Consider the following 27,927-nt stretch of genomic DNA (forward strand, 5'->3'; position numbering starts at 1 on the left):
CATGCCAATCCCAGACTCCATATGTCAAGCTTTCAAAACACTGCTCAAAGGTCAACATCTTTTTGGTTCATCATTTTAGCTTGTTTTGCATCTGTGCCCATACATCTCATTATCATCCGTGTGCTGTGGCTTGTGTTTACAGCATTTTCATCAATAGCTATTTCTACAGTAAACCATGCTGATTCCAGAGCATCCTTAGCAAGTCTTGACTCCAACCCAAGTACCAATGAGAAGAGCAGTGAGAAGACTGACAACTGTGAAAAGGTAGGAGGACTTCCCCTCCAGTCTTGCTCAGCACATTAGGGCTCAGAAGTCTCATACTCTACTCAATGCTTATTGGTTCTTTGATTCCTAGATCCCAAGACCCTTGTCTTTGATAGGCTCAACGCTTCGATTTGACAAGTTAGATCAAGCAGAAACCAGGAGTCTTCTTATGTGCTTTCTTCACATTATAAAGAATATTTCAGAGGGTAAAGAGAGCTCTTTAAAATTAAAATCTTTAAAAGGAATAGCGCCTTGAATTTCAAAGAGTCTCATACTACATGGTGTTTCCTTTCAGAGACTCTCATCGCGTACTGGCAAAGAGCACCCAGTCCAGAGTTGTCCGACTTCTTCAGCATCTTGGAGTAAGTTATAGTGTTGACTAGTTAACACTTTCTTTTTCTGTAACCTTCTAAGTAGTTCATTATACCATTCTACATTTTAAGTACCCATATGGTGAGTTATCTATCAGTAATAATACATACACTATTTAAAGGAAATTTAATATTTTTCTTTTAATGTATTTAAATGAATGGTTTGCATAAATAAAAATGCAAATGATTTAAATGTGATTTTTTTTCCTTTCTAGAGTTTGTCTTCAAAGTTTCAGGTACCTAGGAAAACGCAATATAATAAGGTAATAATTTTAATTTCCAATAGGTTAGTCTGGTTTTTCAGAAAGAATTATGACGTATATTAATGCATCGAGTTAGACTTATAAATATATGATAGAAATTTTAAAATGCAAATAAAGATGATCAAGTTGACCTCACATTAGAAGTTTGACAACTGTCCATAAAGCCGTAGAGGTAGAAAACCACAAAACATGCATTTCTAAGAGGAAACCGCCTTTCAGGCATCTTGGAACAAATGTATCTGCCTGTATTGGGATAAAACTGGGAAGATACCAATTTAAGAAAATATTCCTACTAAACAAAAAAGAAAAATTAGTCGGGAATAACTGTGCTGCCGTTCTTTTCTCATGCACCACAGCCCAGCCCTCAGCACCGCCGCTGCGTCCCCGGGGGGTTCTCCATTTCCAGAAGGAAATGTGATTTTCTTTTTCACAGCATGTGAATTTGTAGTTACCATTCTTTATTTATATATAAAGCACAAATACTGAGCTATGACAAAAACACCTATTTTTCTTGCAGAAAAATTGCTGCTGCATTTAAATTTGTGCAGTCCACCCAGAACAATGGAACTCTCAAAGGGTCGAATCCTTCCTGCCAGAACTCAGGCCTCTTGTCACAATGGTAATGCCACATTTGCTTGATATTTAAAATTATATTGTGTGTTTATGTTTGTGCATGTCTATGCATGTATCTGGGGGTGTGGACACACATGCATGTGTGCACACACGTGTGTAGGTATGTATATATATTTCAAACCAAATGCAGAATTCAACTGTGTTTCTCTGAAGAAACTTCTTAGGTACCTCCTTATCTCCCCACTAATTATAAAACTTAAAAGGCAAAGACTATCACTAATTTACATGTACCAAGAGCACAATGCCTTGCATAGAATAAGGGTTAATGACTATCTTAATTTAATTGAGCCTGAAAAGGAATAATTCCAATAAATGCCTCGTTTAAAGTTTGCTAATCTCCTAGTGACAGAGTAACATGTGAAGTCACGTATCCCCATTATTTTTAGTAATCTTGGTGTTTTAGCAGTGTTCTTAGAGCTGAAATTGCTTTTTAAAAAGTACCAGGCAATGAGGAAGTATGGATGGCTGCATAAGCTCATTTTAGATTCCTCGTCATTAGACAGACTCCACTGGCATGTAGGATATTCATTAACCTATTTTATGGGAAACATTTGGCCTGGAATCCTACCTTAAAGCTCCTCTGGGCCTACTAAATAAGAAGCCTTTGCTGAAATTTTTTCCAGTTTGATTTATGCTTCCCAAAGGTATAATAATATATAATATTTTTAAATGTCTATATTTTAGAAAGAGTTTTAGAAAGAAATATTAAAGTGGTATAGAGCCAACAAATTTTGCCTCTCTGTCTATGAGGATCCCTTGAAATTGCCCCTTTGTGAAAAACTAAAGGAAAAAATGTAATGGTGGTGTTTTGATAGAGGTAAGAAAATAGAGGACTATTGACAGTTACTTTTTGCATTTAATGACAATAATAACCTCCCTGAGGTCACTGCAGTTCTGCACATGTTAGATGGTTTTTTTCTGAACCATCTGGACAGATCCTGACCATTTCTGCCCCTCCCCTCCTAGAAACTGGGGCTGGCTCTCCAGGAGTTAAGCGGAAGTGAACTCAAATTCTGGAAATAATCCAGTCCCAAAGGTCCAAGCCCTCTGTCCCAGATCCCATGATTCCCTGTAGCTTCAGGAATGACCCAAACACCCTGGCCACTGAAAGCCAAAGTCAAATGTCTTGGGACCCAGGTTTGTCAGAGTATTTGAGGAGCATGACACAGAGGAAACCATGGTCTCTTTTTCAGGCCTGACCCTTTAGGGTACCCCCCATTATATGCTATCCTCAATGGCATATTCTATTACCTTGGCCAAATGGTAGTCTCAGTCACAGACGAGAATGGGAAGTATCCCTACTACCCCAGTACCACTGGCTCATTCCCCTAGCTGGAAGTGCCAAGGAGGCATTGAGTGAGAGCCATTGCAGGTCACGGTCATTGCCCTGGGGAAGGCGCCTCCCAGAGGCCCCCCAGCTCTCTCTGCCCCACATGGATCCTGTGTCAACAGGATTCAAATGGAAAGATGAAACATGAAGAATTTCCAAATATGAACATCTAGGAGAGCAAGAGCTGTTTTAGACTAGATTTTACTTTTTCACACATTTTGCCTCCTAAAAATAATTTCACACAATGGAGCTACCCGGCATTGTAATACATTTTTAATATCTGCCACTCTGCCTTCGTGATCTACCAATAGCCAGCCTCACATCCACAGAATCCCATGATTCATTAAATACCAATGAATATGCTTATACAGATTTAAATTCACTATTACTCTTCTATTATCTTTCTGTATTGCTTATCTTTCTGAGCCTTTCTTTTGGCTCAAATAAAACTCCTTCAAAAGGATTTTTGAAGTCCCTTGTATTACGTCCACTTTAATTAACATTTTCAATAAAGAGTCTCAATTCAAAAAACGGCTTTATATTTGCCTCAGTCTAGAATACTTGAATGCACATTTGGCTATCCCACCCCTGTTACTTTAACCATTTTCCCCATTTAATTTTCAGGATGAACACCAATCCCAGTCACGAAGGGCACAAGCAGCACAGATCGCAAACTTTACCTATAATTCGAGGCAAAAATGCACTTTCCAACCCCAAACTCTTACAGATGCTAGACAGCACCATGACCAGTAAGTAAATGAGAAATAATAGGAACAGGTGATGATCGGGTTTTCTCTAGACAGCTGTAGGCTGTGAAATGCATCATAATGTGTCAGAAATGGAAAGATCGCTGTGGCACTGCTGAGGTCACCGTGTTTCAGGCTTGCTGCAGCCTGGGGGTTCTTAGAGAGGGACTCACCACGGTGTGCTTAGAATGTACAGTGTTCTCATGAGGAAAGAAGAGGGAAAGCAGAACTCTCAGTATCAGATGCCTAGTGCGGCTCCTCTGAAAACACGGTCTTCGGCGTTATGAGGGTTATGCAGTCCTCTCTCGATCGGGTTATTTACTGGCTGCCCTGTGGGAAGAGGAAAACAGTGTCCATGGCCTAGAAATAGGAAGCGTGACATCTCGAATTCAGTGATGCACGCACTTCAGCTTGTGAGTGAGGAAAACACGGAGCCAGAGTTCTGCATCATGTAAGTGTTAGTGATTATGGACACGTGACCACAGTGAGCCATAGGAAGGTGTATGCCATATCCTATAAATATATTTAATGCCTGTCTGAGTAGGCCTTGAATGGAGATCATCCTCTGAGACCATATATTTGGTCTCTTAGCCTGGGAGCCTACTTGACCCAGACTAACTGTGGAAGAAACATGAATCTGGCAATGACTGAATTAGTGGAAAAGATGTAGGAAGTAATGGAAGTAGACCACTCTGGTCTTCGGACTCTCTGCAGCTGAACATAGTGACAGGGAACACACACTGTCTTAGCTGAAGCTGCTACAAGATGCCATAGACGGGGTGACTTAAACAACATTTGTTTCTCACAGTGTTGGAGGCTGGGAGGTCCAAGATCAAGGTGCCAGTAGACTTAATGTCCAGTGAGAACCCACCTCCTGGTTTGCAGCTGGCTGGGCTGCCCTCTTGCTGTGTCCTTCCATGATGGAGAGAGAGGGACCGTCTTTCTGGTGTCTTTTCTTAAAAGGGACTAATCCCACTTATGGAGTTTCACTCTCATGAGCTAATGACCCAGCAAAGAGCTCACCTCCAAGCACCATCACACTGGAATTCACATCAACGTATGAATTTGGGGAGGCACAAACATTTAGTTTATAGAATCCACTAAAGATTCTTTCTGGTGTTTTTGATTCAGCCCATAAGGAAGTTGAATAAACAAAAGCATTTTAATAAATGCTTCATTAAAACACCAGTAAGCACTGAGTATGTAATAACAAAAGAAAGTCCATGATAGGATGCAAAGAGGTACCTTAGATGTCTCCACGCATGTTCTACTCTGTACTTTTAGGCAGTTCCAATGAAATAGACATCGTGCACCACGTGGACACAGAGGCCAATGTAGCTACAGAGGTTTGCCTGACTATTCTGGACCTGCTGTCTCTCTTCACTCAGATTCACCAGGTGAGTGTGATCACAGCCTCTTCTGCAACGTGATACAGTGCAAGGTATGAAAGGCATGTGATGTCAGGAACCTGAATTAAAATATTTTATGAAATCACTTAACCTTGTGTGAATCAACCTAAGTGTTAGTGGAAACCATGTTAAAGATGAGATACAGATTTTATCAGGAGTTGACTATTGCTCAGTTGATATCTCTTTAGTGAAATCATTCCACTAAGTACTATTAGAATAGCTAAAGTTACAAAGACTGACTGGGCCAAGTTATGGCAAAGAGATGAAGAAACCAGAACTCTTGTTCACTAGTAAGGGGAATGCAAAATGGTATGAACACTTTGGGAAATGGTGTGTCAGTGTAAAAAATTAAACATGTATCACATCGGTCATGTGACCCACCATCCCTATACTAGGAATTTACCTAGCAGCAATAAAAGCATTTGTCCACACAAACCTTTGTGCACAAATATTCATGAAAAGTTTATTTTTAATAACTACATTCTGGAAACAACCTAAATGTATATCAACAGGAGAATGGCTTTAAAAAATGGTGTTATATTCATATAATTGATACAGTTCTGTTGTGTTCAATAAAAGAAAACAAACAAAACAAAGTATATACTGTACAGTTCCCCTTATATAATATTTTATAAAATGCTAACTATAGAAATTGCATGTTAATTAAACCTCGGTAAAGCTACTAAAGACATTAGCTGCACCTAATGAGTTCATGGATGTTAAGATTTGAACTAGGAAAAGTCGGATGTGTGGAATAAAGTCTACGTCAAACAGAATGAGTACACCAAGAAAGCCCTGCAGGTGAAAAGTCAGCATGGTGGTAGAGAAAGCAATCACCGCATTTTAATTTTCATGGCTCAGTGGAAATGTCACTCAAAGCTCATACCTCTCACAGGCTTCACAAATGCCCGTGACGACTTGCCCGTCTGTGACCGTGTCTCCTACCTCTCTCATGACCTCAGCCCACTCCCATGCTCAGACTGTTCTGATCTTTTTTCCTCAGCCTTGAAGCCACAAGCTCCTTCCCCACTCCTGTGTCCTGACTCAAGTCTCCCTCTTTGGACAGCACCCCTAGATGTGCCCACGGCACACGCTTTAGCTCACACGTCAGTCCTTCCATTGGAGAGGTCTTACCTAACCACCCCATCTAAAGGATAACCCTACCCCTACAGCAATTACCTTCTATCATAACATATCCTTCTACTCTATTTTCTCATTTAGGAATGTTTTTCGATCGCTGCTATGTCAGCTTCACCAGGGATGTAGACCTTCTCTTCTTATTCAGCATTTTATTTCCATCACCCAGAATTGTGCTACCACCGTGTAGATTCACCAAAAATATCTTTGAGAGAATTCAGGCGTCCTTTCCCTCCTCCCAAATAGCTTCTGTGTTAACTTTCCAGAGACAACTCCAGCAATCGGAATGTCAAAATTCACTGATGAAACGAGTCTTCGACACCTACATGCTCTTCTTCCAAGTCAACCAGTCAGCTGCAGCGCTGAAGCATGTGTTCGCCTCCTTGAGACTGTTTGTGTGCAAGGTAAGAGCGCGCCGGCTCCGATGGCAGGGTGACAACCAATGCACACTAATCCTTAAGTCTCCTGGTATGGAGGGAAGGTATGTTTTCTTTCATTTTGGTATGTTTCGTTTTATTAAACTCCTTGATTCATGGCCTCAGGATAACCTCAGAGCCTGGACAGCCTATCTGCTTGGATATCAAAAAGGAATGAAAGTAACCTCTGGCCACCAATTCTTTGAGTTCTCAGTGTTTTGCAGCAGAATTAGGGAAAATGCACACCATGAACTGTGAAGTCCCTTCATGCCAAGTGAAGGTTGCATATGAAAGTAGCTACAGCCATGACCTTGGAGGGCCCCTGTGGCTTTACAATGTGGGGCAAACAGAAAACGTTTGGAAGCCCTCACTCAGCCCTTTTGGGTTATCATTATTTATTTCTACAAGGAATACTTACAATAGAGAGAATCATTACATCTAGAAAAAAAGAGGAATACTAACATAGATTTTAATAAATAATAGTATAACCTCTTCCACTTGCAAATAGAAGAAAAGACTGGGTTAGAAGGAAAGAAAGAAGGATTTCATTCCAAGAAATTTTAAAATACCGGAGAGAACAGAGCGCAAGGAAGGAGCATGGCTGACCTCACCAGCGTTTCCCTTTCCGTAGTTTCCTTCAGCGTTTTTCCAAGGGCCTGCCGACCTGTGTGGATCGTTCTGCTACGAAGTCCTAAAATGCTGCAACCACAGGTCACGGTCAACTCAGACAGAAGCGTCAGCACTCCTCTACTTCTTCATGAGGAAGAATTTCGAATTTAACAAGCAGAAGTCAATTGTCCGATCCCACTTACAAGTAAGTGCTGCTCATTTTCAGTAATGCTGTTTGTATTCAAGCCACTCCTCTGTTTCAGCGTTGATAAGAGAGCCTGCTGTCTGCAGAGCAACCAGGCACCAGTGCTTCTGACAGATTCCGCTCTTAAAGGTGCCCATCACACTGAGTTCTGATTCATGGGCTGAAGGTGGCTGGGCAGACATCACCAAGGTCCATCACTCCACCTGAACTTCTCCTTTCTTCAGCCAGGATAGAATTCTTCACCAATATAATGTACAGAGTATACAACTCAAGAATCCATGGCTTCTCTAGGATGCCAAATCCCACCAGATCCTAAATGCATAAATTTCTTTCTTCAAGGCCTCCTAAGATTCTTGCAACCTTCCTTAAGTATTTAAGTTTATAAGTAAAGCCCAGGATGGGCCTTCTAAAGATTTAATACATAACGATGTCATTCCTTGGGTCTACAGGGAGAAATTAACAATGCATGCATCTCATCCAATGGATTTCTTTATAACTCCTATTTCTGAGTTACTTACTTCTGTGGTCCCATTCGTCTTTTCTCTTTCAGCTCATCAAGGCTGTCAGTCAGTTGATAGCCGATGCTGGGATCGGAGGCTCTCGGTTTCAGCATTCCCTTGCAATCACCAATAATTTTGCTAATGGAGACAAACAAATGAAAGTAAGAAATGGTTTGTGGGCCTTTTAAATAATTGGGAACAATCTAAACTGGACTGTTTTGTGAGATATCTAAATCAATAAGAAATAGAAATTTTGTATATTGAGGTTTTGAGTCCTTACGTTATGTTTGCATGTCTGAACTGATCATCAGTTCTAACACTTTCAGAATGTAATCTGCTAAGTGGAATTTCCAAGATGTGTGGTTGAATAGTGTGTAACAAGGAAACACCACAAATATCCAAATATCCAGACATCCAGTGATTCTCTCATAATTCCATTCTTGGCCAAATTTATCTTATCTTTTGTTTAGAACATTCTGAAGACTTTCCTTTAGTCAGGATATGGAAAAGTCCAGGGGTGGAGGCTGGCTTCAGGCATGGCTAAACCCAGGGGTCAAAATAATGTTTTCAGATGCCCTCCTCCTCCTGTCTATTTTTTGCCCATCTTCCTACCTCTCAGTTTAAATTTCCACATTGTGTATTCCAGTTACAGGTAGGCTTTCCCCATGAGTTCATTCTTTCAAAAATTCTAAGGATGCTGGTAGTATTCCCCGAGTGGAAAAAGCGCCTTGTCCCATAGTGCCAGCTGAAGTCCCAGAACTGAATCTCTTTCATTCAACCTTGTGTCATATGCCCATCCCTAAACCAATCACTGTGGCCTGGTGGGAACCAAAGGATATGACTGATTCGGCCAGTATCATGTGCCCCCACCACCGCCACATTGCCTGGGAATGAATTAGATCCCTTCAAATCACATGAACATGAGGCAGAGAGGAGAGCGTCTCAATGGCCAATCAGGATACTATTACTAGAAGGTGGGATGGAAGATCAAGAAATGTAACCTACTGCAATTCTTAATTTTGAATGTGCATAACCACAATTGCAATGCATAGGATGCATGTATAAAGCATGTGCATATTTATGAACAATATATAGGATGCACCAAACTGTGATGCCAAGCCATAATTAGCAGCCTAACTTCTGAAAGCTAAGCAGATACTGACTCGGGCTCTCTCTGTTCCAAAGAACAGCAATTTCCCAGCAGAGGTGAAAGATCTGACCAAACGCATAAGGACTGTTTTGATGGCCACGGCTCAGATGAAGGAGCACGAGAAGGACCCTGAGATGCTGGTGGATCTCCAGTACAGCCTGGCTAACTCCTATGCGAGCACCCCCGAGCTGCGGAGGACCTGGCTGGAGAGCATGGCCAAGATCCACGCGAGAAATGGAGACCTGTCCGAGGTGATTGGCAAGGGCTGTCCTTCGCCATCGGCATTGTCCTTTCTATCAGGGCGATGGGATTTTCATTCACAGCAGGAATATAAAACATGATCATATTTTCCCACTAATCTGGATATGGCCTAATTACACATTACGTGCATTAAATTTGCTGCCTGACCCCATGTAAATGAAATCAAATAAAGGTGAGTCTGTAGGGACAATTGTAGGCTATGCCACGTAGAGCTGAATTCTACACACCTAAGGCTAAGGAGGATGGCTGTAAGGGTTCTGGAAATTAAGACTTATGTAAGTTAGGGGTCTCTGTTTTAAAGCTTCTTCCCTATAATTAGAGATGGACGGGGAAGCTCACCACCTCGGTGAGTAAACTCAGGCTGCAGTGATCTGTCCTCACTGGCAGCCAGTCTGCACAAGCGATGAAGAAAGCGACACTCCCAAGAGCTGCATGAGTGGAGAGAGTGCACTGGGTGAAGGTTACAAACCATGGCTACCATTTTTATGTCAGTTTAAACACTCGGGGGATTTATAAGCAGCAATTCACAGATGGCTTCCAGACACCAAATAGGAAAGTTCTGCTTTGTCCTCAGACATATGCCCCCTTTAGAAAGAGATTAACTTGTCTCGGGTAGTCCTAAAGCACTTATAAACGCTCGTGAAGGACTCTGGGGTGGAAACAGAGCCTCGCTTGGTGGCCATTCGATGAGGACAAGAATGCAAAACTCCATTTCCCTCGGACCGCCCTGAGAATGGGAAAATTCCTCCATGAAACTTCAAAGGGAAAAGCGGAAGTCTTCAACACGTCAAGTTCTAGTCTGTGTTCTGCAGTGTTTAAGGTTTTACAGGAGATACTGGGGAACGGTGAAATGTCGCCTGTGTCCTCTGGGTGAGGGGAGCAGACACGACACATTAGGCCTCACTGTTTAACCAGGGGCCGCCTCGCGAGGCAGCCACTGTAAAGGCGGCACATATCCGAGTGAGGACGGTCACTGGAGGCAAGAAAAGTAGGAGGACAGCTTTTGCTGTTTCCAGATTAGATCCAGATGCTATAATTTACAGTTTTCACAAGAAAAGAGAACTGTGGATTTAAATATATATTTATAATTATATAAATACATGTTTATATATATATACACACACACACACACACACACATGATATGGGTGGGCAGAAGTAGGTTTACGGGTGGGCAGACGCAAAACACAGTTTATTCAGCTATTGTGATAATCACAACCTGCATGTCTTTTTCACTATGAACAACTGCAAACCTGCTTTTGCCCACCCCTGTATATACTTAGAGAAAGAGAAAGAGAGAGAGACTTAGGTATTAAGGAAGGAAGGCGAATGGGAAGATTCTTCAGGCCGACTTATTCATGCACCTGAAAACTACTGAAATCTAATTGATTCTTAGTTTTGTTATTAAAAAGATTCTTCCACCTATGCCGACGTGGGATACTGCTCACCCGAGGTTTAGGCAAAAAGCTGAATGCACGGTGTGCCTTCCGCTGACACGGTCTCTGTCCCACTACAGGCCGCCATGTGCTACATCCACATCGCCGCCCTCATTGCAGAGTACCTGAAAAGAAGGGGTAAGGTGGCCGGGGGATGGGGGGCAACATCCGGGAATCCACATGTCAGAACCTAACTTAAAAGTCATTTATTAATTTTAGACTGTTTAACCTTTTATGTTTTATTAAATATCATTAGCTATCACAAATATGTCTAATTATGTTGTGCTCTGAAGTTTTAACTCTCTCTTTCATGCCGTGATCATGTTGATTTTACGTACAGCAGGCCTGTCAGCTTCTTAGCTGGAGTGAGAGTGGTGCGTCGGTTAACGATGTGTAGTTTTGTAGGCTTGAATTAACACAGCCGTGCGGCAATGTGCTAACCTCATCTCGCACTACCATAGGTTACTGGAAAGCAGAAAAGATTTGCACACCGTCCCTGCTCTCGGAGGACGTCCACCCCTGTGATAGCAACCCATTACTAACAAGTCCCGGTGGCGGAAGTGAGTGGTCTAACTGAGCGCCTTTACCCCACGGAACAGTGCGGAGGAAATGAAGCTGCAGCTTAAATTTTACTTCAGAGAAACTCTTGACTGTATTCCTAGGAGCAAACACTGTGTCAGACGTACATGACTGACTCTGTAAAATCCCGAAGTTCCTAGCATTCAGAGAAGTCCCATCCCTTCAAATTTTATGAGGTTTAGATTACTGAATAAGTTTCCAGCAAACAGAACTTCATCTTATCCTATATTATTATGAGTTATGGCCATATTTTGCTACCAATTTGCCCGCTAGTCTGCCTTTGGGATTTTATTCTGAAATTGATGAATTATTTAAAATTGCAAGAGAAGTCTATTTTAATTTTTAAATGTAATAAAACTATTTTAAAAAAAGGATGTAAAATGAACACATATAACTAAAGTGCATATACAGGACTGTAGTTATAATTAGCATGTCCCATTTCCTTTTTCAAATGCATAACTGATTCTGACAACTTATAACATGTAATAATTTATAATATTGATTTCCACCTATTAGAAATATCCTATCTTCATTGTCTGATAAAAAAGATTTTATAATGATGACTAAATAATTACTCTTTGTAAAAAGATTTGGCAATATAGTCAACACATTTAATCCATTTTCTTTTGCAAAAGTTTGCTCAAACCCCAAGTTTATGAGCTGCAATCTGCTTCACAACTTAAGCTTCCAAAAGCTGTGGAGAAGTCAGTGTATAAAAAATAGAAGAAAATCTTTAGATATAAAGATTAAAGTACTAAACAAAAGGTAAATGACCTTTAGTTACAGTATTTTGGAAATGTAATTTGTCCCTTATACTTTTTTAAAAGATTTTATGTATTTATTTTTAGAGAGGGAAGGGAGGGAAGTATATATAGAGAAACATGAATGTGTGGTTGCTGGGGGCCGTGGCCTGCAACCCAGGCATGTGCCCTGACTGGGAATCGAACCTGCGACACTTTGGTTCACAGCCCACGCTCAATCCAGTGAGCTACGCCAGCCAGGGCTGTCCCTTATACTTTTAAACATGGATGTATTTTCTAAAGAATCTCGGTGGATTTTACAGAGAAGACATTCGAACCAAATGACCGGAGTGAACTGTGGGACTGCACGGCCACTTGCTCGGGGACCGTGGAGAAGAGACCAGGCCCCGCACCACAGCTCACGCCTGCACTGAGAGTCAGGGACCTGCTCCCTCAGCTCCGAGTTTCCTGTTGAGCCTTCCTTTCATATGCAACTCACCAAAATCATTACTGTTCTATTTAATATGCCTTCCTTCCCCGTCCATTTTTTTTATCATTACCAGATACCACACAGTTCCATAAAGACTGTTTCAAACTCTAGTTAAAACACAAAATTAGAGAAACCTGATAAAACTATGTGTTAATTGAAAAGTTGTGGAAACTTATATCCCAAAATGTTGTGTGGACTTTAATATTCAGAACATTTTAAAGATCTACTTTTAGACCTGAAATAATATTAGAATGTATCATACCCATAGAGAAAAGAATGCATTTGTTTAGTAAACTTTACATTAAGGAATGCGATCATTTATGAGGCACTAGCGTATTTGCGTATCCATATATTTGAAGTCCTCGGTCCACTTTTTGTTACAATGTTTCTTAGTCAGAACCAATCACACATTTCAAACAATGTGTGAATGGTGATAATGCGGGTAAATAGAGGTGACTCCAGAAAACACAGCTCTAATAATGCCCATCATCCTGTGAGAAGTCTGTCATGACATTTCCTGCCACAATCCATTCTCATGGATTTTAATATATGTTTAATTACAGCAGGAATATTATTATAGAGATGTAGGAAAGTAGACTTTTTAATGTAAGGATTAGGCTGCAGTAATTATTATCGTTATAATTTTTAGCACGTTTGGAGGTGATGACTAAGTTACATAGCCAACGAGATGATACTTAAACATGAAGACTCCCCACAGAAACTCTAGCTATAACTCCCAAAGCCGGTGCCCACGTCAGGCACTGGACCGGGCTCCATTCTGGGGCAGCGTCCCAGTTGGTCATCAATAACAAGTCTAGGAGCCAGGTGCTGTTGCCCGCTCCTGATTACAAATGAGAAAACCAAGAGAAGTTCAACAACCTGCCCTGGAGCTCACGGTTAGTTTGTGGCGGCCGAAGTTCAAGGCTGGGCTGTCACTCCGGGCTGTGTTCCTGACCACTCATATTCTCCACCATTCAGATCGAGTCCCCCCTCAGGGAACATACCCATTATCAACTGTTTTCATATATATATATATATATCTGCAGAGCCAGCCCTTTTTTAAATCTTGGTAGCAAAGATGCTAAAAAACACGAAGTTTTCTAGATAACGCCAAAGAGTAAAACTGAGTATAGGGCATTGCCTTTATAACACACTGACCGTAAGAGGTATTTTCTCAAATATCAGTCCTTCCAATCACCCTTTGAGATAGACATTAATGCCTTCAGTTTAACAAATGCGAGAGACAGGCTCAAGGAGGCTAGCTAAACCAGAACATTGGAGCTGTGTCAACCTGCAAATCATGTTGTCTGCCCATAACCCTACGTCAGCTTCTTATAGAAAATGTGTCACCAGAAAATACTACAAAATTACATAAGGGTGACACTGGTTGCTTGACAGAGAGTATTTACCAACAGTCATAGTCTAGCCATCTCGTTGACTGTGTGAGCATTGTACTGTGACCTATAGCATTGTGAGGAAGAGCATGGTCTAATCCAAGCAATGTCTGACTCAAATGATAACGTTGCATTTCTCTCATTCCTCTCAAGGCATGTTCTCCATGGGCTGGCCGGCTTTTCTGAGCATCACCCCAAATATTAAAGAAGAAGGAGCAATGAAAGAAGATTCGGGAATGCAAGACACACCGTACAATGAGGTGAGAGCAAAATAATCAAGTATGCGGTCATTTAGGAAAAAGATGCTTTGAATTGTAATATTAAACTAAATAGGGAGGAGAAAATCCTGTTCAGAAGTCAAATGAAGTTACACTATGACTGAGGCAAAATGAAATGCAGGCTAAAATTAAGCTAAGATTAATCAATATGAGATTTTGTGATAAAGCATAATTTTCTATGAAAATGTAAGCTAAACTTTACTTCTCTAAGATGAACCCAAATGTATATGATCGGCTCTCCTATAAGATAAATAATTTCTAGTCCTTTTGTAAATGTAGTAAAGGATGCTGAAATTGTTGTGAGCTGCTCATAACTTTTTTTAATACATTAGGAAGTATATTTACAGATACATTTGAACAGAGAGGTACACTAGTTTCTGCAGAAACCCTCCTGGTATCTAAGCCTTGGTTGTTTTCCACTAATAAAACTAAGCTTTCTACTGGGAATAACTTAGCAACAGTTCTAATGAAGAAAATAACACCCCCTCATCAAGTAAGCAAAATATTACACAAATTAAATTTTTTAATCATAATATTGCATAGATTGAAAAGAATACAGAAAGCAAATTTGGCGGTGGATTTTAAGGAAATTTTATGTATGGTTCTACATTAATTTAATGTACATTGCAAAAAGACATTGACTGTAACTACATATTTATATTAACTAACTCAAATAATGTTTAAGGATCTTTTCTTAAAAGACATTGTTGGAAACATTCCAGCAATATCATTCACTGGCTTTAGGGAGTATATAATCTGATTCAGCTGAACATTTATTAAACCACTAGTATGTGTGAGGCAGGAAGTTAAAGGTGGGAGATGCAGATGACTCAGACATGATCCTGGCTCTCAAAGATTTTAGGATCTTAAGAAAGACAGACTTCCTTCAGAGTAGGTAATACCCAGTCTGAGACCCACTGACTATATATCTAGGCATCATATGTGGCTACAATTAAAAGGGAACAACTTTTTATGTGGAAGTGGTTGGAACAGAGACAGATAAGACATAAATAAAAGTTCTCCAGACTTTGGCATTGGGTCTTGACATTGAATAGGATTTGAAGGTGTCAGTGAAAAAATAAACAACAAACCAGGCAAATGTATAAAGGTGAGAAAGTACCCTGAGAGTGGTGTGGATGGTCCTACATGGCCAAAGTGCAAAGTCAGAGGCAGGGTGCCAAGAGACAGGCTCTGCAGGGGAGGCTGCTGCGTGGTGCTGGAGCTCCTTGAACGCCGTGCTAGCAAGCGTGGACAGTTCAGAGAGCGGAGTTCCCCCGAAGGTTTAGGGCAGTGGAGCTCTCAGGGCCGGATCTATGTTTCAGAAAGCAGGATTACTGGAGAGCAGGCCATAGGAGCAGCTGGAGTGAGAAGTCAGACGCGAAGTCTTCCGATTCCCGCGGGGGTGTGGACATGAGCAGTGGTTTGATGTAAGTCAGTGACAGGGAGAATGGAAAGAACGAGGCAGAACTGAAGGCTCTTCATGGGTTTAAATAAGCAAGTCTGAGGGACTGATCAGCTGCTGGCAGTGAGGGAAAGGGTGTGGTCCAGATGATGTCAGATGCACTTGCCGAAATTAGAGATCACAGAAATTCCAGGATGAAAAAAATTGAGAGCACAGCAGTTTTGAAAATAAGTTTCAGAGATGAGCTACAGTGTTAGTCATGCGAGATCTTGCTTTGGTCGGGGGCCTGCAGAACATCCTGGTGGAGCAGCTGTACATGTGTGTGGAGTTTCTCTGGAAGTCTGAGAGATACGAACTCATCGCTGATGTCAACAAGCCCATCATTGCTGTCTTCGAGAAGCAGAGAGACTTCAAGGTACGTTTCCAAAACCATAGTTACAACACCCTACTTAAACTGGTGGGTGGCTTCCTATTTGCACAAGTAGAAACTCCGTATGTTTGATGTCCGCATCATCATCATCATCATCATGAAACCCGTTGATTTATGGTTTCAGAAATTATCCGATCTTTACTACGACATCCACCGGTCGTACCTGAAAGTCGCAGAGGTGGTGAACTCAGAGAAGCGGCTCTTTGGTCGGTACTACCGTGTGGCGTTCTACGGGCAGGTGAGTTCACCAGAAGCGTCATGGCCTGTAAATTCCGTTGATCATTTGAATGCTGCCTTTAATTCTTTATGAGGCATCTGATTCCACGTGCCGAAGGCTTGAGGGGCTGTGGGTGTGGGTGTGTCTGGGTATATTTGAGTTGTCCTCTGGGTGCAAGTCTGTGTGTGTCCAGAGGAGGGTACTCAGCAGGGGACCCCAGAGGTCTTAATACAGATGAGTTTAAACAGTGATGGCTAACTTCTTGGAGGAGAAAGGCATTTGTTTTGTTGGGGGGTTTTTTTTGCATCCTCGTCTTCTCATTTCATCTCAAAAGATCTAATTATAGGTTTGTGTCATGTATCAAAGTGAAATTAAATTTAATGTGTGTTAAGAAATGAAATTCATAGCATTTTAAGTAATAAAGAATTCCTAGGGGTTTCACTGTACCAAAAGCACAAACTTTGGACTTTATAATCATGCATTTTCTTTTCTCCTTCTTTCAAACGATCATTGCTTCTAGGCAGAACACCCTATGGTGGTTTTGTTTCCTGTATGGCAGGTCAATATAATTTATAATTTTAAGGTTGCCATTCTCATTTAACGACATACACAAATAACAAGGATTGAAAATATTAGCTGGCCACGGTACTGGCCTGAAAGTAAAGTGAATGCATTACATATTAATTATGAATGTGTCTGACTAGGGTTTTAAGTGGGATAGATCCTGGCACCATCCTGTTCTTTTCAGGGAGGTTTATAACTATTGCATTTCAGCAGACATATTTTAGGCCGTAACTCTTGCGGAGAAACATTCCATCCTTGTTTTTTCATAGTCGGAATGATTCTCAGCCTTCTCATTTCCTTTTTATTCTCCCCCAGCCCCCATGTAGGGCACTAATGCACATAGCTCTTGTTCCCCTTGGAATCTTATAAGGGGTCAAAGGCAGCATGGTCATTGTAGATCATTTCCCATTGAAGTTTTTGAAACATAGGTATTTTCTGCTAATCACCAAAGGCAGCTTAAAAACTAACTTCTGAATTAATCAAGATAGCTGCTCTCGCCCTGGCTAGTGTGGCTCAGTGGATTGAGTGCCAGCCTTCAAATCAAACAGTCACTGGTTCGATTCCCAGTCAGGGCACATACCTGGGTTGCAAGCCAGGTCCCTAGTTGGAGGTGTGTGAGAGGCAACCACACATCGATGTTTCTCACCTTCTCTTTCTCCCTCTCTCCCCCTCTCTCTAAGAATAAATAAATAAAATATATATTTTAAAAAAGACAGCTGCTCCTTACCTGGAAAGGAAGTGTCACTGAGTAACCACTTACTATAAGCAAGCAGATCCTGCCCCAGTGTCCCCACTGCACAGCAGCAGAGAAAGCCAGGGGTGTGAGGAACAGATGTGGGAGATGGCCCATGGAAAGAAGCTAAATTTAGACGTTCGGGGGATCCCTGGAAAAGAATCTGAACTTTCTGAAATGATAGAACATGTTGGGGACAGAGAAATGTAGAAATCTGCAGGAGAGGAGGAGAGAGAAATGGAAGTGATATCTTGAAAGTCAACAAGAAACTAAAAGTAAACATCTTTGACCTTGCTGAAACATTAGCAAAAAACAAAAAGCATCGAGAAGGGGATGTGGGGATTGAGGGGTTACAGGGGAAGGAGGGTCTCCAGGGAATGGCAGCACTGTAGTGACACTCACATGTGCGCTCAGCAACTTGCATTGGAGGTGCCGACCCTCCGGGCGACCTTTCCAATGACAAAGTGATGAACGGCCGTTAATACTGAGGTTGTGAAAACGAGCTTGCCTGCCTGGTGGCCTCTCCAGCCAGCACCATCCATACTGGCTGCAACCATACTGGCTGCTGAACAGGTGGAAACAAATCAGGCTGCTTTCCCACCAGATTTTAATGCAAATGTTTACTCTTTTCTTCTTTTGGTCTTCATTGTTCCAGGCTGTGGTAAGTTCATTCTCTCTCTCCTCTCTCTTTCTCTCTCTCTCTTCATTTGCATGTTCTAAAAATTCTCACACTTCCCTCTGTATGGTTTTACTGAACCTTAACTTTTTTTGTGCCAATCAACATTTGGTCCAAAAATAATCTTGCTTGCATTCATTTGGGTGTCATCCTGCATTTCTTGAACTAAACTGTATTTACTCCAGTTATCTGAATTACAAAAATGTATCCTTTCTTGTTCATATATAATCTCTTTCTGCACAACCGTAGGTACGGTCTGAAAACCTACACACATGCACACGCACTCACACAGATAAACATGGACACCATGTATCTGAAACATGCGGATGGTAGACTCAGCACTGGAGATGGCCAGCTAATCAGGCCACTGTGTTGCAGCTGGTTAGGAAGAGCATGGGGTGCTCAGAATTTCACATTTTGAAGTGATGGCCATTGATGGGCACCTTTGCAGTTCCTCAAAGGACACTGCCTTTTTCCATCTGAGTGCTGTGAAGAAGCAGGTCTCTCTACTGTGGTGGCTCTGAGCATTCTCAAAAGGGATGGTAACTCTTCCCAATACACAAGCTGAACAATGGACTCAGTCTTTACCCAGGAGGTCAGGCGGAGTCTCCTGAGATGCAGAAAGAAACCACGTGAGAGTTTTGGAGGACAAGCGGAGGCATAAATCACATGCCAGTCCCTGGAGCTCTGGGGCACAGAATTTTCTTTATATTATTTTGAACCATGTGAAATTGCCCATGTTCAACCTTTAGTTTACTGGCAAAAAAAAAATAGCAACCTCCTGTGGTTCAACATAAGTATTATTGATTTAAGTGGAAAGAAAAATTCCTTTGATATCCACATGTTGTCCGCATTCAACTCTGCTTGTCTGTCCAGTACATACTTTTTTGTAATTCTGTCCGTCCCTTCCCACATCCATACCACATCGGTATTTTCTACTTTCACTTATAAATTTGGGGCCGTGTGTCCTTAACTCACCTACTAAAAGAACACTTGGAAATCCCTGTACTAAACAGACTGAGGGGGCGGTAGGGCAGGACTGAGGAGAGCTACTCTCAAATGTCCTAACTTTGTTCTTTTTGCAGATTCCTCAATAAAGTGTGCTGATTGTGTGCCTAGTTTTTTTTTATTTTATTTTATTTTAATGCTACCAGTATTCATGATTATCTTTTATTGATTCCAATTTGAGCTTAAGAGGCAGAGGGGTCTGTTAAGGCTGTAGACCCAAGGGCATGGCTAAGTGTGGTCCTCTATGAGGTCAATCTCCAGCCTCCTCTGACCAAAGAGGTGAATGGAGGTCGTCCGGATAAGCAGCAGTTTAGAGCCTGGGCCATCATTGTCCCATGGTTTTCAGGTACCTGTCCCAAAGCGCCAAATGGAGATGAGAACTATGATATTGAACTGGAGCAGACAGTGCCCTGCACTTCACACATGATGATAAAAGAATACCAAAAAGACTTGAACATTCCCCCAAACGCATGGAGAAGGAAGGTTCCAAAGATCTAAGATAAAGTCTTGACTACTTAATTAGCATTCACCTTTCAGTATCCAGATTGGCATGTCTTGCAATCGTGTGTCAAAGATTATGCAAATAGCATATTCAATAGGCTCTTTGCCTCTGTAAAGGCCTTGGATAAAAACCTTTAGGGCCCTGGGGTGGACTAGCATTTTCATATTACAGTATTGGCTAGAGTAACTCATGTAACGTCTGTCTGCAATGAGCCAGACGCTAGAAAACAAGTTGGACCTTTAAAAACACGAGTCTTGCATAGCATCAATTTTCTCCTGTGATAGCTGGCATCATTGCCTATAGAAATTTTACATAGAGCAGCCTATCTAAAGCATCCCCGGTGTCCCTGAAGTATCCATTTCCAGAGTAATGAGCCGCAGTAGTGATCAAACATCAACTGTAACCTATACAATCCTTAGGCTCTGATATTTAGCATGAAAGCAAGCAAGTATGTGCCCAATGCATAACTTAAAATATCAGATGCCCCTAGAACGAGTTTAAGTGAAAGGCCTGGGGAATTTTACCCCATTCACCAAAGGATGTAGATTCCTGGGTTCTCAGCCATGCCTGCGTGGGTGTAGGTGCCTCTCAGACTCTTGATAGAAAGGAGATTGGGTGAGGAGGGATGGTACATAGGTAGTTTCCAAAACCAGCACCTCCATTTGGGGGTGTGATATAACCTTCTGGCCCCCCGCCTCTATGAAAGTCACTAATATGGACCATGTACATGTATAATTGAGTTCATATTTACATGGAACCGTATCTCTGCCTTCTGGTAGCTTTTCTTCTCTTAAATTTAGCCTATTATTAACATTTTTGACCCATCTTTTATTTACTAGATTCCTCGTTCAATGCACCCCTTTATTTATGACCTTGGACTCAGTTGACTATCATAGCAGGAGGATTTATATATGACACCCCAACAATGATCAGGGCTATTGCAAAATTCTGAAGTACCTGCAAAGACACCGAAGGAGTCAGTGATATTACCTGTCATTTTTTGAAGTAACATGTTTATCACAACCTATTGAAGTTTAATAGTGCAGGCATGTTATCTCTACTGGCTCAAAATCCTTGTTTAACTAGAGCAAGTGATGTTTCTTAACTGAGATCAGGCTGTTTATTGCATGGGGACACGACCTTTTAGAAAATCAGCCTAGTGAGAGAAAGGCAGAGACCACAATTCCCGTCGCCTTGAAACACAGTCTACTCATGACCTGGTGGCTAACACAAAACAGAAGCTGCCCCTGGGTTCTCATCACCTTGTGTCCCTGTCTATAAACCATTTATTTCACGGGCAGAGCTGGAATGGGAACCTCCTTTAAGATAGTGACCTGTGGCTCAGGGGGCTTGGCTCTGACAGTTTCCCAGGGTGAAAGGTAAGCACACACTGCCGTCGTCTCCAGAGCTGCTGTTTCTCTGGCTCCAAAAGCTCTTACACTGTCCCTGGCCAGCAGCAGATTAAATCTTTTATTCTGTCACTCGAGCTCCATTCTACTGGCTTTATAAAATAGTCTCAACAAGTTTCTATCTCCATGATAGATAGATAGATAGATAGATAGATAGATAGATAGATAGATAGATGATAGATAGATTTTAATCACCATTTCTTTCTGATTGGTCACATACCAAAATATTGAAATGAGCATCAATAGACGTCTGTAATAAAAAAGTATCATTTCTATGTGAATGATAGACACTCAGTTAAGCTATTTCTCCACATAGGAGCTGGAACTCAAATTGCTTTCCTGACACAGGCGTGTTTTCTCTGTCCTTGTCATCCTCCTCCTCATCATCATCACACATGACACTCAGGCACTATCCTTAGCACCTCCCACTGGAGTTCTGAGTCTACTGTTTCCCATCCTCCAGACCAAGGAGCGGGGAGGGAAGAAAGTCACAGGTCACGGCCAAGGCCACAAAGGCCAGAGTAATGGCGATAAATTCTTGCTTCCCACACTCCTTTTCCGCTAACTCTGGATTCCGAAATGTGTTGGGGCAAGAATTCCCAGTGAAAATGTCTCTTTGTGCTGGTTTTCACACTGTGGTGAGAAAAACTTTTCCTGGGACTTGGAGACATTTTTCTCACTGAAATGAAAGTGGTAAATGTTGCTTCAGCTATTGCCCTGGGGGGATTCTGGGTGGTGGCCTCAGAAGCCGTATTTCCGTATCCATCCATCTGTCAGTTTTAGCCACTGACTCCTGACCTTGAATCAGACAAAGCCCCACAATGACAGAGAAAACAGAGCAGGCGGGAAGTCGTGTGGGAAACGGACCAGGTCTCATCCCCCACACGAAGTCCAGAGGAGCAGCAGGGAGCTGATGTTCACCCTCTCAGCATCATGGACTCATAATCATCTGTGTTTGGTTGTAAACATTTCTCCCAAAAAAAGCTCAACTGAAAACTGTTATTAAAAGCAATAGAAACTTTTCCATTTATACCTGCTGCAAATGGACCTTTTTATTAAGATGTATCCCCACTGGAACTATTTCGTTCATCTGTTTATCCATTTCATAAATGCAGAGTGGCATTCCCCTATAGACCAGGCACTGTGCTAAACAGTAGACACACCACGTTGAACAAGACACTTCCCTGACATGAAAAAGCCCGAAGTCCTTTCAGGAAATGCACAAGGAGAGAAGCAATTCATTTTGTGCTTGACAAGACCCATGTTTGGCTTCTGCAAATACACAGCAACATCCCACTTCCAACACAAAGTACAGTCAGTGTTCATGATGGTCAAGTGTGCGTCGGCGAAAGTGCCTTCCAGTGTAGAGGCGCCATACAGATGCGAGTTCAATTATTATCCTCAGACCGCCTCACATTAGCTGTGAAAAACCCAGCATGGGAACATTTGACCCATGTCATTCACACATAGTGAATGTTATTAAATAGTCAAAAATCACCATGTTTTTAAAGTAGAGCTAAGATTCTTTGTGACCCCCAGTGTCTTTACTGAGCTCTCAGAAGCCACTGCCTCGAGGTAAATGCGAGTCAGAAGAAACCAGATGCCTGTGGATTCTTAATCCAGACTTAATCTAGTACTCTAAGGCCACATGGCCCCCAGGAAAAACGCTGTGTCTCTTCAAAGCGAAGGAATTATAAAGGTTAGCACACTCAGTTATCCACAAGGAATAGAATCCTTTCTTCCCCATTTCAAACCAGAGAGACAAATTGATAGAGGCTAAGACCTACGTGCTCCTATGACATAAAATGGAGAAACGGTTACTTTATTATTTTCAACCCTATAAGGTCTATCTCTGCAAAAAATGTAGCAGACATAAGAAGAGAGTAAACTGAATGATGAAACTGCGTGCAGCTAGGTTGCATCAGGCCCCTCCTCACGATAATAACATATCATTAATTTTAAAATAACAGAAGTCGGGCACATACCACATGTACTTTCTGTGATAACAATACAGGCATTGACGCTCTTTATCTACGATGACTCGGGGTTGCATGGCCACCCATTCTGGTACCTTTATTGGCTAGCTTCAAAGACTTGAGAAGACCTTGTTAAAAATGGCAGTGCTCTTTGAAAAAAAAATGCCAAGTATTATTCCAGACTCTGTGTGCTATCCCAGGCTGCCACATGAGGGCATCCTTCGCCCAAAATAGATGCAGTAGGTAATTCCACTGATTTCCACAAACAAAGAAAATATGTGTACGCTATCCCATGAGGTTCTTTGGCCTGGCTAGGGAGTCTTTCCACTGACGACGGATTCTAGCAGGATATTTTGTTTTCTTCACTTGATTTTCCTCCGATTTTGATGGTGTGGGGGTGCTAGTTTGGGGTTTGGATGGCAACCAAAAGACTGGACATGGTGCCCAAGTAAATGGCTCCTGGTTTACTTGTGATGTGCAGTTGGAGGTTTCTAATGAAACTGGTGGTTCGTTATGTGTCTCCCATAGGGTTTTTTCGAGGAAGAAGAAGGGAAAGAGTATATTTATAAAGAGCCGAAGCTGACCGGTCTGTCCGAGATTTCGCAGAGGCTGCTCAAGCTGTATGCGGACAAGTTCGGAGCAGACAACGTGAAGATAATCCAGGATTCCAACAAGGTAGAGGAAAGGCAGTATTTGTGCAAATGTATAGACCTGAGTGAATTTTAATTTTTTTTTCTTTTTTCACTGCATTTACTAAAATTTTAAGTTTGAGCCTGACTATGCAAAGTAAACTACCTAGAGTATTTTGGGCGTTTCTGCCTGTTTGTTTACTGGCTGGTTGATTGGTGATTATTTTTGACAAAAACGTCATAGATGTTTACTTCAGTAACTTCTCAATTCCCTACTTTTCCCCGTAGGTTATTTGCACTTGTATGGCAACCAAAGAGTTAAAGTGATTGGACCCAGTGGTAGACTTGGAGGAAAAGCAAAAATGTATTTCTTTTGTCATGGAGGTCTTCCCGGTCATACCGATTTTGAGGGTATTCTCTGTGATAGTAGAAGACTTGCCGGTTACATTGTATTACCCAGTGAATATCTAATTAACCTCCTCACAGCCACAGAAAGTAAATGCTTATAGTGTCTGATTAGATTATTCAGAGTCTTCTAATAAGCTTTCATTCCTTGAGCCAGTGTCTATCCAGCACCCACTGCCTGCCATCCCCAGAACTAGGAGCTGGGGCGCAGACTCCCCCCAAGCTCCCAGCTCACTTGGGGCTAAGAAGAGAAAGGTGTGTGCAAACAGCCCATTAAATAGAGTGTGATGAAGTGCCACAGGAGACACAGTGCAAGTCAGACAGGGGAGCTGGGGGCAGGGGTTTCCTGACCAGCTCCTTCTGGGCTGGGCAGTGTTTCCCAGGGGAGGTGATGTTTGAGCTGGAAATTGCCCAGTGATAAGGTGTTTGCTGGAAGCAAAGGACATTCTGAACAGCCCAGCACGTGGAATAACAGGGGAGGAATGTAAAGGGGAGATATGTTTACAGAATGGCCAGTCTTCCAAACACAGGTTGGATAGAAGAGTATTTCAGTAGGTGGGACTGGGTCACAAAATATACATGTTTTGTCCCCCTGTCCTCTTTTAACAAAGCTGGTGTTTAGGGGAGTCTGGGCATGAGATTGCTTATTCTGGGTAAAAGTCACAAATGTGTTCATCCTTCTCATCCTTATCTAGAAAGGTACAATCCGCTTCCTCATAAAGGGGGGCGGAGCCACAGCAATGGTCTTGGTGGCTCTCCTAACGAGAAAGTGTAGACAGATTAGAACATGGGATGAGAAAAATGCCAGATTTGGAGTCAGAACAACTGGAGTCTTCCAGTTATGAAGTAGTGGATGAGTAAATAGATGGAAAAATGGAACAAGTTCAAAAATTCCTCAAAGAATCATTAGAAAAGAGACCAAGAACCAGCTCTTTCAGCCTCAAAGGAAAGAGAGAGTCACTCTCTGGCTTTCTTTGAGACCCTCAGCCTGCCTACCTTGGCGTTTATCAAGCCTCATCACCAAAGCAGAGGTAGTGAAGAAATTATACAGAATAACTTATTGCAGATAAGAGAAGGAGTTAGAGAAATGGAAAATAAAAATGTTCGCAATCATGTGGCAGGATAAGTTAACCTGCTAAACAAACCAGGAACCTTCTTCCACATGACAAAACCGAAACAATGGCCCCAGTCTAGGTACATGGCTGAAAAGTAGAGGAACAAGGAGGTATGTTTCTGCTCTCAAAGAAGCTTATATTCCAAAGGTGAGGACGTACACCACAGAAAAACAAGAAAATAAAGGATTAAATAATAGGCCATAGGCAGGTACTTATGTTTCAAAGAGCCTCAGCTGCTGGCGAGCTGGCCCCAATCCTCCCTCCACCACTGTCTGGCGATCTGACCAGAGTCCAGGCAGTCACTTTTTCTGCAATGACGTGATTGCCCATTTGTCCCCAAGGGCACAGAGACAGCACCCCAGGGTGCTGGCTGAGGGGGCTCAGAGCCTCCTGCTTTTCCTCCAGGAGTCCCTTAGGGCTCACCCCTCTTTCACCATCATGTGTTCACACAGGTAAACCCCAAGGATTTGGACCCCAAATATGCCTACATCCAGGTGACCTATGTCACGCCATTCTTCGAGGAAAAGGAAATAGAGGAGCGGAGGACGGATTTTGAAATGCATCACAACATCCACCGCTTTGTGTTCGAGACGCCCTTCACGCTGTCGGGCAAGAAGCACGGCGGCGTGGAAGAGCAGTGCAAGCGGAGGACCGTCCTGACAAGTAGGTGCCAGCCTGTGCATCCCACACAGGCCCCTGCCGTGGGCTCAATGAGCTCAAATCGGCACAGTTTGGTCTTGCAGACAAGTCCCCAAAATGTGCCAACAGGGAAATGCTTGCCCGGAAGAGCAGATTTCCCCCTTCTCTAGAATCGGTCCAGAGTAGTCAACCAGAAGAGAAGTTGTCGGCAGAGTTCCTTTACACGGAGTTACTTTACTCCTGCCCTTAGATCGTGCAGTCGTGAAGGTCATGGCATCGGTGTCTCAGGAAGGGCGTTCTCAACTTCCCTCTCCTGTCCCTCTGAATCTCCCCTCGGCTATTTCAGGATGAACAGCTCTCAGGGTGGCGTGCTTGGGGCCAAGATCTTCAGTCACTCTGGGACTTGGGTCCCTCATCTGTAAAATGAATGCAAAGGATGGTCCACATCCCTTCTGGTGCCATCTAAGTCTATTCTGTGAGCTAGTCTCCTTCCATGTAGGCAACAAACATTTAGGAAGTGCCTGCTAGGGGTCAGGCACTGTTCTGGCAACTCAGATAAATAGAACACAGTGTTTGCCCTTGAGGTGCTCACGGAATGACAGGAGAAAGAGCCGGGTGAAACGAGGATTTTGGCTGAGCACAGCCTGAGAAAGGAAATGGGAGCAGAGGAGAGGGGCTCCCGAGGTGGACCGAGGGGGAAGGTGGGCAGAGGCGTTCTGGACACATGTTGCCTCAGCTGCCTGAGAGACGGCAGACCCGGATTACGCAGTTGACAAATAACAGGGATGTCCAAACCAGGGTGAACGTTCACCTTCAGGAAAGTCTTCTAGAACTTCTGTAAATAAAAATATATATTTATAAACCAAAGCTATTATAGGGTGTGCTATCCCGCATATATTTAAGCATTCTTTAGTGTGGTTTAGTGTGGTGTTTATTTGAATTACAAGCTGTGGCGGGAGCTATAATCTTTTCAGTGTGGAGTGACTCTAAATCAAGGTCTCACTCTAGCCCTGAGAACAAGGACGTGGCCAGCGAGGTGTGGGAGAGGATGGCGGGCAAAAGAGGCTGGGGCAGAAGCCGAGAGGAGTGAGGGCACGTGCCCACAGGACACAAGATCACTCACACACACAGCAACAAGCTGGACGGGACGTGCCATGTGCAGAGGAAACAGGCAGGGGAGCCTGGACCTGGCACGCACCCTCAGTGGTTCCATGCCCGCCTTTTGCCCTTCTGCAGCCAGCCACATGTTTCCCTACGTGAAGAAGAGAATCCAAGTCGTAAGCCAGTCGAGCACGGAGCTGAACCCCATTGAAGTGGCGATAGACGAGATGTCCAAGAAGGTCTCCGAGCTGAACCAGCTCTGCACCATGGAAGAGGTGGACATGATCCGGCTGCAGCTCAAGCTCCAAGGCAGTGTCAGCGTGAAGGTGAGGAGGCACCGCCCAGGGCCCAGACGCGCGTGACCCACGGGCCCTGGTGTAACCCCACCCTTGACATTTTTTTTTTACAAAAGTTACATGAGATATGTTTTGGTTTCTGGTACCATCCAACACCTTCATTTGAGTCTTTCAAATTGTGTTTCATTGCAAATGCCCATGGATGGTGCCAAACACCTGGAGGTAAGCCTTTCTTAAGTTTAGTTGAAATAAAATGTCTTCTTCCTCGCCTTCCTTTCCCATCTCCTCTGGATAAAGTATGTTTTATATTCTAAATTCTAACATATCTCTCTTGTAAATATCTGTCACTATGAGCCTTACACAACTTTCCGAAAACAAATATGTTTGGAATGTATATTTGTTCATAAAAGGCACGTCAATATTTATTGCACTGTCAAGGTCCCGATAGGAAGCAGATGGCCTGCTCACAGTGGGTGGTTAAAGAAAACATAATAAATAGACTATCTGCAAAATACAAGCAGTAGTTAGGAAAACCGACAGGGGCGGGCATAGGGGCTAGCAAGATGGGGGCCGCCGCCCCTTCCTAGACCTGAAAGCCGAGGAGAAAGAATCGTT

General features: G+C 42.6%; 1 protein-coding gene across 4 annotated transcripts in view; it reads left to right on the plus strand.

Annotated features, from left to right (window-relative positions):
* DOCK10 (dedicator of cytokinesis 10) overlaps positions 1 to 27,927 on the plus strand; it is a 227,440-nt gene that overhangs the window by 193,191 nt on the left and 6,322 nt on the right. For 3 of the 4 annotated variants that reach the window (XM_045853131.1, XM_045853114.1, XM_045853138.1), the window contains exons 35-53: positions 143 to 264; positions 356 to 470; positions 560 to 626; positions 851 to 898; positions 1,416 to 1,517; positions 3,486 to 3,610; positions 4,892 to 5,004; positions 6,420 to 6,557; positions 7,201 to 7,383; positions 7,934 to 8,044; positions 9,069 to 9,284; positions 10,810 to 10,867; positions 11,191 to 11,289; positions 14,086 to 14,192; positions 15,905 to 16,027; positions 16,167 to 16,280; positions 23,656 to 23,802; positions 25,729 to 25,939; positions 27,152 to 27,342. In XM_045853131.1, coding sequence (XP_045709087.1) covers positions 143 to 264; positions 356 to 470; positions 560 to 626; positions 851 to 898; positions 1,416 to 1,517; positions 3,486 to 3,610; positions 4,892 to 5,004; positions 6,420 to 6,557; positions 7,201 to 7,383; positions 7,934 to 8,044; positions 9,069 to 9,284; positions 10,810 to 10,867; positions 11,191 to 11,289; positions 14,086 to 14,192; positions 15,905 to 16,027; positions 16,167 to 16,280; positions 23,656 to 23,802; positions 25,729 to 25,939; positions 27,152 to 27,342 — 2,390 coding nt within the window. Of the gene's footprint in view, positions 1 to 142; positions 265 to 355; positions 471 to 559; positions 627 to 850; positions 899 to 1,415; positions 1,518 to 3,485; positions 3,611 to 4,891; positions 5,005 to 6,419; positions 6,558 to 7,200; positions 7,384 to 7,933; positions 8,045 to 9,068; positions 9,285 to 10,809; positions 10,868 to 11,190; positions 11,290 to 14,085; positions 14,193 to 15,904; positions 16,028 to 16,166; positions 16,281 to 18,211; positions 18,218 to 23,655; positions 23,803 to 25,728; positions 25,940 to 27,151; positions 27,343 to 27,927 lie in introns of all 4 variants that reach the window. The other variant, XM_045853121.1, reaches the window with a different exon arrangement.

This window comes from Phyllostomus hastatus, unplaced genomic scaffold (genome assembly GCF_019186645.2).
Source record: "Phyllostomus hastatus isolate PE091 unplaced genomic scaffold, TTU_PhHast_1.1 phas_contig_137, whole genome shotgun sequence".
NCBI classification, from domain to species: Eukaryota; Metazoa; Chordata; class Mammalia; order Chiroptera; family Phyllostomidae; genus Phyllostomus; species Phyllostomus hastatus.